Below are 22,271 nucleotides of genomic sequence, written 5' to 3'. Positions count from 1 at the left end.
TTGGTCATAATTATCTAGGTCATATTTACATGTCTTCTGTCTCTTCTTATCAGGAGTAACGAAAGAACATCTTTCTCCGATGCTCAACTTTTTTGCTTCCACTTTTATTCTCTGCACCGCGCTACGAGACACGCCAGTAGCTGCAGCTGTCCTCAACTGTGCCTTTTCTTTTGGAATAGATGGTTCTAAAGTTTTAGCTTCATTCTCCATAAATGACAATACATAATAAACTATTACACTGGCTTGCGAATGCAGTTTCTTCCCCTTCACCGTCGATAATATCGGTGGCATCGTGACAACAAAACCCACAACAAATTAATTAATTTAGCCACGCACTCAAAAGTGTTTCATAACACATGTATTCACAAGACGAAATTAACACTAGTAACAATAATTATAAGACGTGTATTCAAGTCCGGACCGATTTCCGTAAAACCATGTTTAATATAAATTAATCACAACACCAAAAGCACATTATGTACCGAATTCAGATGACTAAGCGCAAACAAAATAGGACAGTCCAATCTGGTTGAATACTGCACAGAAACTACAGAAAAAGGTTTACATTTTCTGGTCTGATAGTATGAGCCTAACAAAAGCGCTGTGCGCATGTGCGGTCACGTGGTCAACCCCCTCGCAAGCACTCTGCGCATGCGCAGTCACAAGGTTAACCCCCTCCAAGCGCCTGCTTTCCCTGGCCGTAACGGTCACTCAGGCTTCTAGATAAAATGTGCCTACTGTAGTAAACTTGGCACAAGACAGAGAGCGCGCGTTGCATCTGATCGGCCAGATATCAATATCGATATTCGACTACATGTGCGCGCTCTATACGGGAAGCAACATAGCCAAACATGGATGATGCCAACTAGCGCTGGCTACATTTTTATAAATGGTACACCGCGGCGACACAGACTAACAGATAAAGGTTATAAAGTTTAAAAAGTCTTTAAAAGAAAATTGTGAGCACAGTTGACTTGCTTAAAACTAAAGTGCGACCAACATAAGCATGCCTTCAGGTCAATCTGCACGCCGTAATACTTCTAGTTTTGTCTCCAATACTTGAACATGATGCATTATGAGTGATTAAGCACGTACAGTTACCGGCAGTTGAATTGATAGACGTTGCTTTTGTTTGTGTGAATTCCCTGCCACTGCTAGACTGAGTTCACGGCCCGGTTTGTGGCCAGGCGACAACGGTACGGCACGGCGGCATACGCAAGGACATAAAAACATTTGGTCCTTTACTATCCATAGCCGCAACTGAACTTGCCATAGCACATAGCTGATGTAAATACAACAGCCAATAGCGTAGTCAGACCTGCTTGTGCATCTCTTCCCCCCTTGTTTGGCTAACTGTATGCCACGGCACATCTGTCGTTTACAGAAGTTGAAACAGACTTTTTTTTTTGCCTGCGAAGATTTCTCGTTAACCGATATTTACAGACGTGCTATTCAAGACTGGGGCAGTAAAATTAACATCGCGCTAAATGAATCCGTGCAATCTGTAAGACATGCTAAGTGAGGTACCAGTGTACCTTCCTTGCCAGTTGTAGCACACTTGTGCAGTGTAAGGGTGAAGCCTATAAAACCCTTGGGCGCTGGTCCTTCTTTCTTATTCGGCTATTATTTTTTGTACAATTTACTTAATTTCTGTCTTAACGTAAACTTTCATGCAGCCTGTTTTTTTAATTTATCTTATTGTCTGTTAGTTTTTGTTGTGCGACGAGAACCCAAGGTTGGCAAGATGGAAATTCTTTCTTTGTGAGTAACGTCTTTTATTAGTGCATGGTGCTGCACATTAATGTAAAAATAAATGTCTGTGCACCTGTTTATTCGTATTTTCGATCGCCACCTATAGCAGAAATTTCAGTAATGTTAATCTTCAAGTGCCGGTGCCAGTGAGTTGTGTATCCTTACAGCCATATCATGCCAAGGTGAGTCTTGTGTGCCACATTTTTGTTTGTTGCTTTGGGTTTTGTATTTCCTTATTAAAATTAAACTTCTATTTTCTATATGTTTTGCCTTTCGGGATCGCAAACCTTTTCTTACTAGTTTCATTCACATTTCTGGCTGTAGCATGCAGTATTCCTTAGGCTTTGTATTAATTAGTTCGCCTTAGTTTAATTAGGATGTTTGGTTCTCGCTTAAATCTTTGGCTGTTAAATGTTTGCACTGTGTATATAGGGTGCACTCAGTATGACATGACAGATTTGTGATAAAGTCTAACTGGGATGTATGTATATATGTGTGTGTGTGTGTGGGGGGGGGGGGAGAGAGAGTGTATGTGTGTGTGCATGTGCGTGTGCATATGTGTGTGTGTTTGTGCATGTGCATGCATGTGTGTGTGTGTATAGACACACTCACACACACTCTCTTTTGGTAAGCATCTGTAATCATTTGAGTAAGAAAATCAATGCAGTTACTTATTCTCTTTACTGCTATGTTCACTGCATGCTTGAGGGCATGCATTGGCCTGAATGACGTCTTGAGTCCGTTTCCCTGGCACAATAAATTAGAATTTATTTCTTTTTTGGGTCAAACATAATTTTTTTATGTCTAGCTGTGTGTTTATATGATGTACTATTTACGTAATATTATTGTTGTGTGTAATCCCATGTTTGACTTACTGATAAAAGCATAACATTTTTTGTGGCATAGATAGGGACAGGTACATTTCGCGATCGCGAATCACCGTCGTTATTTCGCGAATTTGGCCTTTTTTTTTTTTTTACGAAAATGCGAATTTTGCGATTTTCCACTGTTTCGTCGCGAATTTGGTCAAAATTTCGTTATTTGAAGCTTAATTGCCACAAACACATATAATTTAGATATAATTCATCTTCCGTTCGTAAAACCAGCGCACCAATAAAAAAGAAAACAATAAAACACTACATAAAAATTACATTTCACCGTGCCGACAACATTACTAGGCAAAACTAGGTAAACAATTTATTTTCTCCAGCCATAACCACAAAAACCACATTCTGTGGCAATAATATCACGGCGAGGTTAACGACCACAGATGACGGTAATCCAGGACATTTATATATTGCATTTTAACATTACAAGTTTCAACATTTGTTTCTCGTGCCCTGAAGTTATCAAAACAAAACACGTTACTCAATAAACGTGTTTGTTACCAACGTAGCAGTAAGAGAATGTGAGAAATAACACGAACGTTTACGAACAATCGATTGTTGTTCAATCATACAATTAATCGTGTTCGTTAGATAAAAACGATACCGCGTTCGAAACGCGTAAATTTAGATATCAACGAAAATTACAAGTGTGTTTTTTCTTCATAGTTTACTTAACCATAAAATACTTCAGGCAATTTTAAACTGCAACAAACAAATTGATGGATGTATATAATTTTTTTTTCTTCAGTTGTGTTAGGTTACTGCACATGCGTCCATTTAATATTGTTCGGTGCTATTCGTTGCGGTAACTGAACGAATATCATGTTGACATTTTCTCGCTGCTTCGCGATGCCGAAGTATGACATAAAAGCACTAGATAGGGCCAAAGAATTTTCTTCTGATGGTCTCTATTCAACAGATAAGGCAGTTTTATTTTGTAAATACTGTAATTGCAGTCTTTTGGGACTGCAGAGACTCAATTGTTAAGCACATCAGCAGTGAAAAGCACAAAAAGTCACACATTTTTTCCACTGCTACTGTAGCACTGCAACATACTTACTATTGGTGTTTTGCGCAGCAAGCAAAAAAAAAAGGAAAACTGAAGCGCATCGTTTTGCTATGGAGACCACTCAGGTGTTCATCAAAGCGAACATCCCACTTCATAAATTTCAGGACCCCACTATTTTAAGCTGAATGAAGAAATACGTTGAAGGTTTGTATTTATGACTACATCAATATCTGTAATCAAGGAGTGGCTTAAATTTAGAAGCTCTCAAAACCAAACCCAACTTAAGCTAGTTCGAAATGGACATTTTAAAACTAACCTAAGCTAAACTTACCAAATATAAAATAAGACTTACCTAAACCAACCAAACCTAAAACTAAACAAACCTAACTTTATTGGCCTAGCATACCACCTGAGTTAGGAATACAGTAGAACCCGTTTATAGTGAACCCGCATATAATGAATTCCCGTTTATTGTGAATTTCCGTCTCAGTCCCGGCAAAATGATGTGAGGTTATGTATTATTTTATTGGATATAGCGCACAACTTTTGTCAATGTTGATACGTTTTCCCATGTACCACGAACAAATTTTGCCGGCATAATGCAAATTTATCTCAAATATTTTCACAATTACAAGTTTTTTCACAAAACGTCTATTCTGGATCATATTGAAGTTGTTCTCCGCAATACGCTACTCGTTTGTCCACTGTTCATATTATAAACAAGTCGTATTCGAGTGGCCTCGGTAGGCTACGTGTAGCCAAAAATGGTGATCAGTTTGGTGAAAATAAAAAATAGTTTTCCCTGCATGGTTAAAGAATGGGCGAAGGCCTGTACTATTAATATGTTATCAAAATTATACATAAATTACCGCCACACAATTACGTATCTACATTATAGCAGCAAATTCAATGTTTTTACGTCTCATTTTTATCGTTCACGTTTCGGACATTTTGATCGTGTAAGGTTCGTAAGACTATCACTAGATAGAACTCTGTGGACTAAATTTTTCCATAGAAAGTGAGAAAATTTCGTTCCAGCTTTAGCAACTGCGATACTAAATGATACGTAGTGATCTTTGATGCGGCAGACTCGTTATTTTTGTTTATTTACTTTTTACGGTACAAATAATTTCGTGTTATTAAGCTGCAAATGTGCTTCAATAAGAAATACGTACATAAAAAAGGTTGAAATACGCGGTAAAAAACGTGAGGCATTATCTGTGCGAGATAAACTGGACATTATTGAAAAGGTAGACTCCAACCCCACTGTCCCGCACGTGTTAATAGCAAAGGAACTGGGAATTGCAACATCCACATTAAGTACAATATTAAACAAGCTGAACAAACTTCTTTCTCAAGCTGCGAAAACATCACAGAGTATTAAATGCCTGAAAAAAGGATAATACGCCGATGTCCAAGAACCATTACCATTAGGTAATAGAAAGTTTGTACATGTGTACAGTAGAACCCCTGTCATACACTTTTCAACGGAGGGCACAAAAATGGTGTATGATGCGGGAAAGTGTATGAAAAGGGAATGGCAATAATACATTTTTTTTTGTTTTCAATCTAGCATAACAATGTCAGATTAAACTTAAATACATAATGTGTAAATAACTGCATTATATTAATGAAAGATATGAATTCATAATTATATATACATATAATAAAACCACCAGAAATGTAAAATACAGTCCATAATCAAGTAAAGCTGACATGAGAAACCGTGGCCTTACAAAATGTTATGAAGTCCTTTCTTGGAGGGCGGGAAAAGTCACCAAGCCTAAATTAGAAATTAAAAAAATTAGGCTATTGTAAAAAGAAAATCAGAAATTTTTGCTTGTTTGTTTCATTTTACAAACAACTTTATGCAACAGAACAATTTTCAATAAAATTTTAACTTGAGAAACGTAAAATACAAAACAATCCGATCGTAAGAAAACAATAACAAACGGGTATATTTAGTTCAAAGATTAATGAATGCACAAAATATGAGATCCATGCTTGGTAAAGCACGTGCACCATTTTCATAATCATTGCTAGTTTGCGCCACTAGTCTCGCTGGGTGCCGGCCATAGATGCTACTAGCGAAGTGCACAGTCTTCCTGATAATATACATATCTATGGTGCCATAAAGTTTATTTCTTACGTTTGCAAATGTAAACAATGAACGTTTTTCAAAATAAAAGCTTTAAAACATAGTTTATCAGGAGGAATATAACAAAAAAATTTGTTAATTTTGGGACTTTTCCGCTTTGTAAAAACGTATGAAACGGGAAATTAATGATTTTATAAGTGTATGTTCCAGGAAAGTAAACCATTGTAAATATAGTACTTTCGGCGGGACCAAAATTAATCGGCGTATGACACGGGAAAATGTATGAAACGGGAACGTATCATCGAGGTTCTACTGTAGTTCATTAAAAATAATATCTGCATTTGCTAATAAAACTGTTGCTTTGAGTATTTTCATTAGTTCTTTTCTTGGCTTAGGCCTATGCATAGTTAAGATTTTGCTTTTGAGTATGTAATGCCAATATAATACAGTAGAACCTCGATGATACGTTCCCGTTTCATACATTTTCCCGTGTCATACGCCGATTAATTTTGGTCCCGCCGAAAGTACTATATTTACAATGGTTTACTTTCCCGGAACATACACTTATAAAATCATTAATTTCCCGTTTCATACGTTTTTACAAAGCGGAAGAGCCCAAAATTCACAAAATTTTTTGTTATATTCCTCCTGATAAACTACGTTTTAATGCTTTTATTTTAAAAAAATGTTCATTGTTTACATTTGCAAACGTAAGAAAATAACTTTATCGCACCATAGATATTGATAGTATCAGGAAGACTGTGCACCTCGCTAGCAGCATCTATGGCCAGCACCAAGCGAGACTAGTGGCGCAAACTAGCCGCGCTTTACCATGGCACGGATCTCATATTTTGTGCATTCATTAATCTTTGAACTCAATATACCCGTTTGTTATTGTTTTCTTACGTTCGGATTGTTTTGTATTTTACGTTTCTCAAGTTAAAAATATTATTGAAAATTGTTCTGTTGCATAAAGTTGTTTGTAAAAAGAAACAAACAAGCATAAATTTCTGATTTTCTTTTTACAATAGCCTAATTTTTTTAATTTCTATTTAGGCTTGGTGACTTTTCCTGCCCTCCAAGAAAGGACTTCATAACATTTTGTAAGGCCACTGTTTCTCATGTCAGCTTTACTTGATTATGGACTGTATTTTACATTTCTGGTAGTTTTATTACATGTATATATAATTATGAATTCATATCTTTCATATAATGCCATTATCTACACATTATGTATTTAAGTTTAATCTGACATTGTGCTGGTATGCTAGATTGAAAAAAAAAATTATTATTGCCATTCCCTTTTCATACACTTTCCCGCATCATACACCATTTTTGTGCCCTCCGTTGAAAAGTGTATGACAGGGGTTCTACTGTAGTTTTCCCAGATATAAAGTTTCCCCTCTATAGTGAACATATAAACTACTCCCTTCAGATTCGTTATAACAGGGTTCTACTGTATATTTTATTGACAAACCTTCCCTCTAAACCCAAAAGTTTTGACATTCTGGAAGAGTAGCTAATCTCCTTGTCTTTAAAGCTTTTGAGTTTGAAGGGTTTTTCACTTCTAAATGTTAGTTTTAAACATTTTGATCAATCTTAATTGAGTTCATTTAACTTTTTCTTAAAAAAGGTATGCTTAGATACATTTTGCCGCTTTTTTTCCTCACCGCTTTTGGCATTTTTCCTCACCACTTTTCACTAATTTTATTCACCGAAAAGTCCCTGTCCCTAGGCATAGACTATTTGCGGATAATTACCGTGAAAATTTGTATCCTTGCGCACGAATAATTTTTTTTTGTGTGTGTTTGCATGGCTTTCCAGATATTACTTGAAGCTTTACAATGATGTATTTGTCATATTGTACGATGCTTATTCTCGATTAACATCATCATGCTAAATGTCTTTGTACCTGAATAATGGAAATGCATGTGTTATCCTTTTGAATCACAAGTTGCTTGTTGCCACACATGTTTACCTATTCTGTATTTATTAATATATATATAAACAACAACAACAAACCCGTCTCTTCGCTGAAAGCGCATTGGTTAGCATGCCATGGTTCAGGACTCAAACCAGGGTGAATGTGATGCAATACTGATCCATTAAGTACCAAAATTGGAAGGATAACTTACTTCTGCGACTGTCGTTGTCACAATACTGGTGTGCACGGAAATAATAGCTGCACGGAGATTTCGTTGTGGTGGCCACAGGATTTGCAGCATCGTTGTCCCAGTTTTCTGTCGGTTCCGGCAGCGGCACTTCGTTCTGAAAAGTTCCATTGTAACTAACACCAATTACTATAACATGAACAATATAATTTACAATTAATGACTTTTTGCTATCTTGAGAAATAATAATAATAATATTTATTTTCAAAACCAACAATGACTCCACTAATCCACAATACAACAAATTTTTCCCCCATTGTTTCATTATTTCAAAAACCACTGAAAATATTAATTCCATTATAACACAAACATTTTTTGACATTACTATAAACTCCATTTTCTGCACTAAGACCCTAGATAATATTTAATTCAAATTTAACTTTTCTGGAATATCATTCACAAGACTCAAAATAATTTTTTTTTTTTGCTCTGAAGACTTAACAGTTTGGTCTTGTAAAGACTACATAATATTCATGGCATATAACCGTCGCAACAAAATGGTAATGCCTAAATGAATCTTAGCATCAATGTTACAACTTTTTCCAGTAACTGATTACAAATCTTCTACATATTATTACACAGTCCAGTCTCCTAAATGATGTCTCAATAATAATAATAAATAGAGACCCAAATAATTAGGTCCATAATTTAATATCAATTAAATAACATAAACCAAACCCTCACTTAGCAAGTCTTTAGATTGTGTGAATTCATTTAGTGCGACGTTAATTTTACTGCTCCAGTCTTGAATGGCAAGTCTGTAAATTTCAGTTAGCACAAAACCACCAAAGGCAAAAAGAAAGTCAGGCATGACACCACGAAGTCTGCTTCAATTCGGTAAACAACAGATGTACCGTGGCATACAGTAAGCCATACGAAGGAGGAAGAGATGTACGCACAGGTCTGACTATGCTATTGGCTGTTCTACAAACATCAGCAATGGCAAGTTAAGTTGCGGCTATGGAGTGTAAAGGATAAAATGTTTTTACATCCACGCATATGCCACCGTGCCATACCATTGTCACCCGGCCACAGACCGGGCCGTGATGCACTTCAGTCTAGCCAATACGCACAAACACAAGCAATGTCTGCCCATTCGTCTGCCAGTAACTGTACGTGTACAAGCACCTGCAGTTGGAATCATAGTGGAATTATGGCATCCAAATGAGAGCGTAACGTATCATATTCAAGTATTTGAGACAAAACTAGAAGTATTACGGCGTGCAAAATGTTATGAAGGCCACACATGTTTGTTGCACTTTAGTTTTAAGCAAATAAACTGTTGCACAATTGAACGAAATAAGGACTCTATAAAACGTTAATATAAGCCTGATGTTAGTTGTACTAGTGGAAATATATGGGACATTAGATACCGAAACAGAAATGAATAAATTATCCACTCAGAAAAAAATTGTTAAATGAATAGTGCAATGAAAAAAAAAATCAAGAGCCTGTTAACATTGATGTGAACCAAGCGGTGATACACAAATAAGTACTTTAATTTTTGAAAAATTAAAATGTAAATATCCGTACAGTAATATCGGTTTCACTGCCAGTAAAGGAAAGTTCACGGAAAGGTAAGTGACTTGATTTGAAGAATTACTCAATAAAAGGCTTATAAAGATAAATGGTGACATATTTATCATTGAATGTTATTCTACGCATTTATATTACGAAAAGAATATTTTCTTACATATTTTAGAACACATTAAGTAAATTAGTCTTGCTATTTATAGAGACCAATGCTTTAGAATACGGGTTAAAATAAACATGTTTAGGAATGCTTTAGTCATGCTAAGTGAGGAATTGGTGTATTTTCAATCAATTTGCCAAAAAAATAAATAAATATAAATGTAACACATATAATTACATAAAAGTAAGTAATAAAAAAAACACTATTCACAAAAAAATTGTATACTGTAAACTAAAAGGTTCCTATGATCACCAAATTATACCATGTTTTTTTGCTTAAGCCTCGAATTTTATGTAGGTTTTGTATGCTTTTTGTGTGGAAAGCATGTAAACAGACAATATTGAGGTATGTGTGACTTCACTATTTTGCTTGTGTTCTACCTTTTAATTAATATATATACTTTTTTAATTTAAATACAATGGGAATAAAAAGCTGTATCAGCATTTAGTAAAGAATTTTGATCGACCGTTGATTAACACACATTAAAAAAGTTACCAAAAACTTTGAAAGGAAAAAAATAATCTACAGAACAGGTAATTAAGAACACAGGGAAAAAAAAAACAGGAAAATTATAATGATTTACCTTGGCAAATGAGTGGTAGGAATTGGTGTTGCCATCTTCTGGTGAAGACACGTGTTGGTCCGATGTTGGAGGGGAATTACTTGGGCTGGATAACTGAGCTAAACACTCGTCTGGAGCATCGCCAACCAACGTCCTGGAACACAAAAATGATTTTAACAAAACGGTTTGTCACAGTTACGAGTACAAGTATACAATTTTGAATGTGCATCGGAAAGTAATCGGTATATGCAAAACAAAGGCCATAGACAAACATACAAAAATTATGTGAACTATGATTATTGGTAGGGATGGTGATTTTTCGTTTTAGCAAAATAGATGTGAAAATATGCTAAATTATATTTTTTCCGCTATAAAATGCAAAATCTAGACTATTCCGAGATAAATGCTAAATCAAGGTATAAAAACGTAGATTCGTCTTCACTCTACACAATTTATTTACCGATTGTATTTCGTTTCAGTTCTGTATCAAAAGAAACCGTAATTGTATGGCGTATTAGCACTAGTATCTTATTGTCACGTCATTCACAACAACTATTGTTCGTAAATATTGAATGAAGAATGGCCATCCGTGCCTCGCGATTGTAAACAAAGCAAAGAACAACTAGCTGGAAGATTGTCAGTCATCTTGCAGAGTACAAGTTTTTAGGCCACCATATTGCGAAATCTCTGCTTCGCCGCGCTAACAATTGTAAGTCCCATTTTCTGGCTGTGTTTCACGTGAAAGCCACGTTCTTGTGTAGTCTGTGGAATGTGATGTGTTTAAAAATACGTGCATACTCGTGAATGTGTTGTATACTGTTATTTCTCGTGGTAAAAATGGGACGAAACGTAATTTCCATTTGCGGTAGCATAAATGAATACAAAAGTGAACAGTTCTACGAAAGTGATACAAATATTTTAATGTGCAATTTATGTAATCGCCGTCTGGAGTGGAAAAAAAAGATGTACTTGAAAAACACATTAAATCTGAGGGACATCAGGCTGCAAAAAAAAAAAGATTCACCGATAAATCGGATGAAGAAAAAAAGTTGGTAAAATGGCAAGCAACGGTTTCTGGCATGATTGAAAACCAAAAGAAGGCGAAAATAGAAGAAACAAAAATTAATTGAAAAAACGAGTTTCAATAACATTATTTGTGCACTCTACATCAACTATGACCATGAACACGGCTAAAAAATATTAATTGTAATTTTAAGTATTCTATTTATTGCACTCATAAGTGCTAAAAAGTTGTTTGGAAACCTGCCAAGATAGGCTATCTTTGTAGTTGTGCTAGATCTTTATTTCTGTGGTTGTTAATAATTAATATGTGTATTATTTAATGCTTTTTAGAAATATACTTTTCTTCAGTAATGTAAAATGAGAGAATTGGCTAAACCTTGTTTTTTAAAAATGCTACAAAATGCAAAATTTCAAATTCAAAATGCTAAATGTTATTATTTTAAATGCTATAAATCACCATCTCTAATTATTGGTATTAAATCATCTGGATATTAGGAGCAAAATGTAATGTTTTTTGCACTTTGATTTACAAAAACTTTTTACTTCAGGTTTGCAATCATTACCTGCAGTTTGATAACATATATGTTACAAGGCAGGTGCATTCAATAAAAAAAAATTTAAAAAAAACAGTAGCTAAATGCAATAAATATGATCATTATTTCTATTATCTGTACACCCCTAGTTACAAGCAAACTACTATTAATGGTAAAAATGTAATATTTTACCAATTTTTTGCTGTCTTAACAGTACGTATATAATTCAAAAACTGACAGTAATCAAATGTCAAAATTACTAACAGCAAACACAGCCATGCCAGATTTTGTGATTTTGCTGGATTGTCGAATATTAATATGTGTAGTTTTAAATGGAAGCCAAAGAAAAATTAACATACAGCACAATCAAATTTAAAACAAGTTGTAATAAACTTTTCTAAAGAAATAAAAAAAATACAGAAGAGCATTGGTCTTCTTGAAAATATAATTACTTAAAAATACCTGTTAAATGTAAAATATAACTCGCCATAAATCAGGACACACTGGACTGAAATGAAAACCAACAGAAATGATATCTCTCAGCGAACTAAAAATGCTGGAAGAACAGTAATGTGACCTGATTTGAGTTCAATAGCTGGAATACACTTTAAATAATCTGAACACAAGCAGTTCAATAGGTGCCGAGCCATAGAACATCCAATTAAAAGGGACAACATTATATGAAGAATTCTGATAAAATCGAAATAATACTGAAAAACATGACAAAACATTGCATAACACCGAAATGGAAGTAAATACACCATATAGCACTGAAATGCAAGTTTATTATGGAATTAAGTAGCATTTAACCCAAATATAAATCAAATTATTAAAAAAACAAACTTATGTTTTAAATCCAAAAAATGCTATTTTTGGACTAAAAATTGTACAGTGCATGGATCAAAAAAATTAATTTAATTTGTATTCTTGTGTATCTCTTATTGAATCAATTTTAAATCATAAACACTCACTAATATATTTTTATTGTTCTGAATGTACCTGTTTAGACTAATTTATAAGAATTATTGTACCGTAAAAATGAAGCACATACATTTTACCACTATTTTGGTGGAGTAAGTAATACAAAACAGCTTCTATAAAAATAAAAACCATAACACCAAAATCCTCTGTTATAAAAATGAAATTGGACTAAAAATAAAACCATGAAATCTTGCCTCTACTAATTGAAGAATGCTCAAAGAGGGTGCAGTCCTACCGGTCACTGTCCGTCAGACTGCTGTCCTCGCTGGCACTCTGGTCGCTGTGGCCCGTCGCCCCTATGCCCTCGTCATCCACATCCCCGGGTAGCTGGGGGGAGCTGTCCCGCGCTGGGTGGCACGGGCTCTGGCTGCTGTCCACTATCATGGCTTCCTCCCCCTCGCACGCGTCGCAGGCCCTGAGGGGAGCATCGCCGCTGCTGTTGTGGTTCACGTCCAGCGACAGGAGCGGAATGGACAGCTTCTCCAGCGTATCTGCAACGGCACTTACATCAACACTTACCAATCTAGGGTAGCAAGGACAGAGCCTGTCTCGGGCTATGGCAAGGAACCATCACAACAGTGGCAGTTACAATGTGAAGAGGAGGGTTGGTATCTTCCCTGAAATTAAAAAATTTGTGATATTTTGGTGAAATGGGGGTATGTTGTTTTTAGTTATGCATGGTTAGCTGTCACGATACTTGAAACAAGCTAAAATGGAAACTAATCTTCTGAAATTGATAATGTAACAGTCCAAATGCCTTGTAGAGGACATTTTTTTTAATACACAGATTCTAATTTTACTTATTATTCTATTGTTATTTTAAACCTCCAAGCCCCTTTGAAGGAAAAAATCCTATCACTGCATCCCAGCATTTGCTTTGAGTTCTTTGGGAAAATTCTAGAAAACGAGTTCAAAATCTTAACCACTGCACTACCTCACTCTGTCTGTTTGGGAAAGTTAAATTCCTGCCCGACTCAGTTGTTCTTTCCTTCATCAGCTCAACTGCACTGCACTCACAACAAATTACAAACTATCAGGAAGAAAAGCAGCTAAATGTCAATAATGCTAATTGTAGGTCGTTTAGATAATGTATGGTTGAACATTCATCGGTTCAATATTAAAACCATTAAACATTTCTCTGAAAAATAATACAGTTTGATACACTTTCAAACGGCCTGCTATGCTTTCAATGTTATTCCTTAACTTTTTTCTACTACCAAACAAACACACCATATTACATGTTATAGCATGTTGTATTTTTTGAAACTGGTTTAATTAATCTCATGATTTTCTAAACTTGAACTTGTGTAATTATCTGCAACAAGAATTATAGAATTTAAATTGTTTAAAATCTCTAACTGAATGTGTTACACTCAAGAACCCATTATACTAAACAATGTAACAGTTGGCACATACAGAAAGCAAATTAAAAATACTAATTCCTAGAGCTGTACAAATATGGCAATTCTTTAAAGGAACAAAAATAAAATTATAGTTACAGAACTCAAATAAAATTTATAAAAAACCTCATTAAGGTTCACCTGTTTTGTTTCCAGAACTATGAAAAATGCCTTCATTTGGAATATGAAAACAAATAAAATAGGGAATGTAATTTAATGTAAATGCAAAATACTTACAGTAAATCCCTGTTAAGAAGTTTCCAATGTTTCTTAGAAATTAAACTTATTAACAGAAAAACATCTTATTAAAAGGGAAAACTGTATGTATTAATATTTTAAATAAAAAACCAAATAGGCTTATTATAAAGGAAATTATCTGAAGTGGAATTTTCTTAAGAGGTTTTTTACGGTCTTGTGAAAGATACTTCTAGAAAAAAATTAAACATAATACTGCAATTTCCAGCATTGTTATGTAACTTTTAAGTAAATAAATTTATCTCTTAGATCAAAAATTACAAATTATAAATTTTCACAGTACAGAGATGAAAAGTAAACATTTTTTTTTTAAAGTGAGCTTGGCCATGGAAAATTTCCACTAACTTATAAAAATTAATTACACTGTTGATTTTGTATTTAAAATAACCTCATTAAAAAAAAAATTACTAACATTTATTTGCACATATTTCAATAGTACAAATGTCAGCTAATTTTTTGTTGTGGGTAAATCTGTCCTGAACATGCATATTACAAAATTATTTCACTGTAAAAAAAGCATCATTAATCACAATGAAAACTACAATTTTGATGAAGTATTACAACACATTTTAAAGCAATATTTGTTGAATAAAATACTATATCTATAATAAAAAAAATATTTTATATAAATTTAAATAACCCAATGGAACCAAAAATAAAACCATAAAATCTTGACAGTATTCGTTAATTTTTTTCTTCAGGTACAAAACTATAAAAATATTTCATAAACACCCAGGCTTGTAGCTTACACAGTCAGTCAACTAACTACCTTTGTCAATGTCTGGCAGAACCAAATGCAGTGTAATGATGTGCTCGAACCTGTCGATCAAGGAGTGCAGTTTGGAAACGTAAAATGACTTCTCCGAGTCTTCATCAATTCTGCTAGAAATAAATATCTGTAAAATGTAACATGTAATTATTAATTTCATACAGATTACTAGAGTTAAGATAGGAATTGTGAATACGTTACCAATTCATTAACAAACAACAAACATTATATTAAAAATATATGTGTATTAATACATTATAATAGACTACCGATTATACGGGTGCAGGTTATTTAGTTTGTGGGTTAATGGTGCCCTACTTCCATAAACCATGAACACAAAAATAATTTACGACTTTTTATTTCTGTGTGCGCACAATGGCAACGGAACTTGTGTAGCATTAAATACAATGCAATGAATTAGTAATACAACGAATTAATTATGTGACTAAACATCAAACAATATTTTGCTCTTTCCTCAATAGCTCTTCGCTTCCTTCATTGTATATTTATTTTCAATGACGCCCGAGTTTCAGGCAACATTTATATTCTGCCATCCCACATGTCAGCAGCATTCTGGAGAGAAAAGCTAGAAGCTTTCAGGGGTAATTTACGTCATGCCTACTAGGATGCGCTAGTTGCAAATCATGGCAGAAACACATCTAGTAAATAAGTGTCAGGAATTACATTAACAGGTTAAATAATCTTTCTAATAGAATATGTTAATTTTATGCTTTTTTAGACCTTATTACAGCTGAAATATATCTTCTATATCAAAAATATTATTATTTTTTAATTCAGAAATGTTGGAAGCATTTACATAGGGATGTTATACTCAAGTTTTATTATGTAAACAATGCTAACGTGAATTATTAAATTTAATTTTAGGTTGTTTGATCTCAAAATGTTATTTAATATTTATTTAAATGTACATCTAATGTATTTAGAATACACATATTAGTACTTACAATAATTTTACGGGAGAAGTGTCTTGCTTAAAATACCTACACTCTTATTGAAAAAACACATTTGTCTAGCGCTGTTTTTATCAGCGCTCTGTTTTACTGGAATGAATTAGGGCATTACTTCGAGGGGCATCTGTTACAGTGTTTGTCTAGAGTGCCAGCATAAAAAAAATTTTAAGTTTTTTTACTTTGCTTTAACCTTGTTTTTTGGTTATCCATGGACCCCTTGCCTGTCATTACCCCGGATAATCGGGAGTCTACTGTACCCAGTACAGACAATAACAGAGGCAGGGCATACAAAAAAAACCCACCAAAATTAAAACTTTTCTTTAAATAGATCAAATAATTTTTTTTTAAATGTGCCTCCACATAAACAATAATAATGAACAAGAATTATTTTATAATCAGACATAGTTTGTGATATAAAACAACAAATATTATAACTACTATACAAACCCGAAGAGGGGCTGAGGTTTATTTTGGGGGGGGGGGGGGGGGGGACGGAGTGAAACCACCACTGCAATAATATACTTGAGCGTCCACACATACCATACGTTTTAACACCTTTATTTAACACATTGCAGTAAAATCAAATTCCTTACACACATATTTTTTCCTCCATCAACAAATAGGGGAACAAAAAAGTTGCAAAAAGAATATTCTGTAGCAGAAAAACCAACCTATATGGGAAAAAAAAATTATGGCGACTAAATCAGGATGGGTTCTATTACTTCCGACTACCTATAAGACTGGAAAAAAAAAGCAACTGAAGCACAAGTTTCTGTCTGTGTTACTTAAAGGAATGCATCCTATGAATATTTATTTATCATGTATGTATACTATTTTAAGGTTAAAAATATGTTCCTTCTTAAATGTAAAGTTAACCTCAATATCATATGGTGGACACTGCGTACTCAATGGATTTTACGTTGTTTTTCCTAAGATTTACACTTACCTACCCATTATTTGTGACTGTGTCACAAAAAAAATATTGCACATCTGCATCTCAGGTTCCAAAACAAGAAAGAAACTCTTCTGACAGTTATAACAACCTCAGAGCTGTACACTATGCCAAACAGACAAACAAATGTGCAGCAAGAAACCAATATAGGTTCTACAAGAATAATGTGCAGTGGTGAAGGATGTAAAAAGACAAACGGATGTATAAATGTAAGAATCTAAAAGTGGTCTGGAAAATAAATATATATATAAAACACAGGATAAAAAAAATTATTGCGTTACTCTCAAATTCAAATTCAGATTCAAAGGCAACTAAGCTGTCTCACTATCTTGCAAAAACACTCCTGTACAAATGATTTATTCAGCTATGTAAACATGCACTGCAAGTTATGTATGAATTTTAAGAAAAAAACATTGAAGTAACGTTAAAGTAAAAACATACATACTTTGTTTGACTTCCCGTAGAACCCCTCGAACTTCAATGTTTTGTGGTCTTTCTGGAGAAGTCGTGCACCAGAATGTTTCTCCAGCACAATGTTCATGGCATCCCAGTTCAGGCTCAACGACTTCAACAGCGTCTGCTTGAACTCGCCAACCGTCTGACTGAGGTTACCACGAACTGAGAACGGGCCATCCACCTCTTCCGTCTCAATGTCCACCACAAACACTTTGGCAACAACTCCTGCAAAGAAACGGCTTCGTTTAGGAACAAACACACTAAAGTGATCAACAGATTCATTAACAGCACAAAAAAATTCATTAACTTAATATATACGCACAGTGAAATCTCACTATGTAGTGCTTTACTTTTAAGCAATACTTACTTTCAAATACATAATATATATATTTATAAATAAACCACTATTTAATACTAATATAAATATAATTTTTGGTGAATAGTAATAAAAAATAACACAAATATATAGGTACATTGTGCTAATGTTGCACATTAACATTAACACCAATACAATAAAATTGTTTCCAAAAATGTATGCAACTACTAGAGCTCAACTGGATTTTTTAAGGAATTGACTCTTAACATTGCTAAAAAATAATGAAGTGTTCAGTTGAGTTTACCTGAATCAGCTAGATTCAAAGGTATAAATTATGAACTTGCAGACTAATCTGTCTCTAATAATAGGAAAATTAAACACAAGAAAATGTAATATGAAACAAATCTGATATTGGTAAAAAGTTAAAGTTTTTCAAAGTTAGAAAGCCAAAACCTTTTCAGAGATACGTTCCCTGTTATTTCAGTGGACCGTCTCAAGACTACATACAAATGATGTGCAACTCTAAACTTAGTGAAACGTCAAATAATTAAATAAAAGTTAGAAAAAGGCTGCTGGGAATCAAAAGTTTCATTACTTACATAACCATTACTGTTCATGTAGACATTCTGCACACAAACGTACGACTTGTTTTAATTTTGAGTGAACTTGCTTTTGGCATTCGTAGAAGAAAGTATTTGATTTAAATATGCAAACTGTATCAAAATCTAAATAAATTAGATTCATAAAAATAATCTTAAAAAAACATTTTCAAAAAATATGTTGACAAGATTGGATTTTAATTTTTGGCAATTCCACAATTTTAAGAAGAAATATTTTGACAACTGGGACTATAGAGGTAAATTTTGTAGGCATTTTCCAGCTCTGGAACTCAGAAAATAATTTCTAGCGAGTAACCACTATACAATTAGTCGGGCAAAAATTGTAATTGAGAATATATTTGCCAGAGTTTTTTCCATAGCCAATATGATAAACATATATCAGGGAACAAAACTTACTAGGGAACACAAAATAAAATGCATATAATTATGAATACCAAAAAACGGTGGAGTGAAACATTCAGGAAGGGAGGGGCCAAAACAAATTCAGCAATTTTTAAAGTATTTTGTAAACTTCAACTTTTTTTGTGAAAATAAAAACTTGGCATGAAATACTATTATTTCTAAGATTTAATAGACTCTATTTTTGTAAACACAACATGATATGTTGATACGTTATTTATTTGTAACTAGGCCTGTGCGAATATTCGAATTTTCGAATATCAAAACAAATAGTTTATTATTCGTATTCGATTTGATTTCGAATACTAACACTTTGAAAAAATTAATATTCAGTCATTTACAAAAAGGCTGAACGGGATCACTGAAACCGGGAAACATTTCTGGTTCACGGAGGTTTCTCTCGTTGGGCGGGGGCAAAAGTTCCGCGGGATTTTCGTAATGTTTTAGAGTTATTCCACTACAACTGGCCACGTAAAGCCCATTTGAACACAGTAATTCGGAGCGATAACTAACGTATTTTATGTAGAAGAATGTCGTCAGGTCGTTTAAAATAGATTTGAACTGTCAGCATACTGATAAAGATAAATACGTGTCTGTAAAATCCACACAACCGGGGTGTTATAGGTGACAGTTTACAGATTAGAGGGTGAAACATGGTTTGTCGGCACTGTAATTTCGTTCCGAACGTGACGGTGAAGAGAAAGAAAATTGTACAGACCATATGGAAAACATCTGGCCGCATACTCACAGCAAAGACTCCAAAAGCCTAACATGCTACGTCAATGTTTTTCAATAGGAAAATACACAGTAAACGACCGAATACAGGCGGAAACCAACCCCCCCCCCCCTCACCCCTTCATACCCTTCCCACCCTTCTCAAATTCCTCGCGTAGTGACAGCTCAGGCAATTATCCTGTCCCGCGCATCAAAAAAAAACTCTTGCCAAGAACTTACTTAAAAGCTTGCGATCACGTTACATGGTGTACCAAGATTGTGAAGTAAATGTGTTTTCTATGATGGTAGATCCACGGTTCAAAGATTCACTAATTGAGGATGAAAATAAAAAAAAAATATGGGTTGAAAATTTGTGCAGGGAGGTATGTAAGCTGTGTAAGCTGAACACAGTAGCTGAAACTATAACTGAGACAAGTGAGGCTACAAGTGAAATGCCTATTAAGAAGTCATCTCTGTGGGCCTACGTGAAACCTTCAACAGCAGCTCAGTCTAAGCTTGCAAGCTACGAAGAAACTATCCAAGGAGAAGTAAACGGATATCTGGCAGCACCCTTAATCCCAAAGAATGAAAATCCTTTCAGTTTCTAGTCAGAGAAGGGGCGCACTTGTTTTCGAAACATAGCTGTGGTAGCAAGAAAGTATGTACTTGCCTATACCTGCCATACAAGTGTGCAGTGAGAGACTTTTCTCAACAGCTGGCAACATTGTGACATGTAGAAGAGAGAGTCTACTCCCCGAAAATGTAGAGGAGCTTGTGTTTCTCCACAAAAATTTAAATTAGCTAATATGTAGTGATGTGACAAGACTCTTTTTAATACGAACTAATTATAAAATTGGAGAACCTTAAAATTTTAAGTACTGTCAGTTTTTTGATTCTACATACATTGTATCAGTAAATATGTACCTGTTATCATATTGTAATGTGATGTGATATAACATGTTTTATGGGATTTCAATTCTCATTCCAATTACTATTCGAACTCAATATTCGTACTCGAGAATAATTTGGTATTCGTATTCGAATTCGATTCGAACTAAAAAACTGATATTCGCACAGGCTTATTTGTAACACAAGTAATAAATTTAAATACCAAAGATTTTGATACATCGAACATAGTATATTTTTACTACAGTGCCAATTCATAGTATTTATGAACAGTATAAATGTGATACTGTGCTGTGCATCCAACACAAATGTTATACACCTTGTATCTTTACATGTTTGGTAATTAAATGGAAAAGTGGATGGTGTAACAAGAGAAACAAGGCGCTGCACATTTAAATTGTATACCTGGTTTTCAATTTATTACACAAATTGACACTAAAATGCTGACATTTCTTATTTTTCAAGTGGAGAAGAACAGTTTCCCGGAATCCACCCTAAAAATGTGAATAATAATAATTATTATTACTAATCCATCTTCTTGTTTGTTTACACTTTTTTTAAACTAATTTTATAGTTTAGGCAAAGATATAATTGTTAAGGTATATGATGTCTTACAATGTGTTTTATGAACGTTTATGCCCATCCCTTTATTTACATTTAACTCAGCTGTTTTGGTAATTCCAAAGGAAAGCCTCTTTTCAAAAAAATTAAAACAAAAATTCCAAAATGCTTTCACGCATATTTTCAAATGTCTCTAAAAGCTTGATGTGACACTTTAAGTAGTTTACTGTTTAAACGAGAGGTTATGTTAGGTTCACTAAATTAAAAATATATTGCAATTGTGTGAACAGTTGGTTAGGTTAAGTAAACATTTTTAATTAGTGATTCCTAACCAACCATTCAAACAATTTAACAGTATTTTTTATGCAGCTAACCTAACCAAATGTTAACACAATTTTACAGCTTTTATACTATACCTAGCATAACCAATCCATCCAAACTATTTTAAATATAATGTATTTAGAATGTAGCTAACATTACCCAACCACCCATTCTCATATCACAGTATTTGTAATAAATAAATCAAAACTAACCACTCAAAATGGTAAACTAACAACAGTAAACTACTTGAAGTACTGCCACTGAACTTTACATAGAAAAAGGTTTAATAACGTGTTCAATCCACACCTCCAGGCTGGTAAACTTCGAATTCCTTGTCTTCTGCCCTTATCTCTAAAAGCATGTAGTTGCTTCGCATACTAGTGACAACATCATTAATTGGCTCATTTCCTCGCCCTTCGAAGCTGCACTCGATTGCATCCTGCAGATGATCGTAGTTGACTAGACGACATCTCTCCAGTGGGACCACATTTTCCAGAGCAAAGGCCTGCAAATCCACAAAGAATCAGAATACATGTCAACTGTTCTTTCTTCCAATTAAAACTAAACTTTTTTCTCAAAACAACATTAGTACATGGTGTCATAATTTTTATTGTTTCTAAAACTCTAAAGTGATGAAATAATTTAAAAAAACATGACTAAAAAAACTTAAGATTATTTAACTGAACCGCACTAGTCTGGATTGATAGTAGCAATGTGTGCCAGATTTATTTTAAGGGATGTGCCAAAAATATTTTAAAATCCTCAAATACCACAAAATCTTTTGTACTCGAAAAGTTTAGTATTAGAGGAAAAATACTTGAAGAAAAATATTTGAGGAAGGAAAGCTCATAAATTCAAACTCTAGCACCTATTTACTTGACATTGACTACATATTCATCCATACAGATGCTATCAAAAAAAT

General features: G+C 34.0%; 1 protein-coding gene across 6 annotated transcripts in view; it reads right to left on the bottom strand.

Moving 5' to 3' along the window:
* The window catches only part of LOC134546158 (ubiquitin carboxyl-terminal hydrolase 47), a 120,971-nt gene that overhangs the window by 19,642 nt on the left and 79,058 nt on the right, over nt 1–22,271 (bottom strand). For all 6 annotated transcript variants that reach the window (XM_063388722.1, XM_063388723.1, XM_063388720.1 and 3 more), the window contains 6 exons: nt 21,656–21,854; nt 17,502–17,737; nt 15,134–15,260; nt 12,945–13,200; nt 10,194–10,326; nt 7,882–8,014 (listed from right to left, as the gene is read on the bottom strand). In XM_063388722.1, the coding sequence (XP_063244792.1) occupies nt 7,882–8,014; nt 10,194–10,326; nt 12,945–13,200; nt 15,134–15,260; nt 17,502–17,737; nt 21,656–21,854 (1,084 nt within the window). The remainder of the gene's footprint in view (nt 1–7,881; nt 8,015–10,193; nt 10,327–12,944; nt 13,201–15,133; nt 15,261–17,501; nt 17,738–21,655; nt 21,855–22,271) is intronic.

The sequence above is a fragment of the Bacillus rossius genome, chromosome 1 (assembly GCF_032445375.1).
Source record: "Bacillus rossius redtenbacheri isolate Brsri chromosome 1, Brsri_v3, whole genome shotgun sequence".
NCBI lineage: Eukaryota > Metazoa > Arthropoda > Insecta > Phasmatodea > Bacillidae > Bacillus > Bacillus rossius.
Note: the sequence above shows the minus strand (reverse complement) of the source record. Positions and strands in the feature narration are given on the sequence as shown.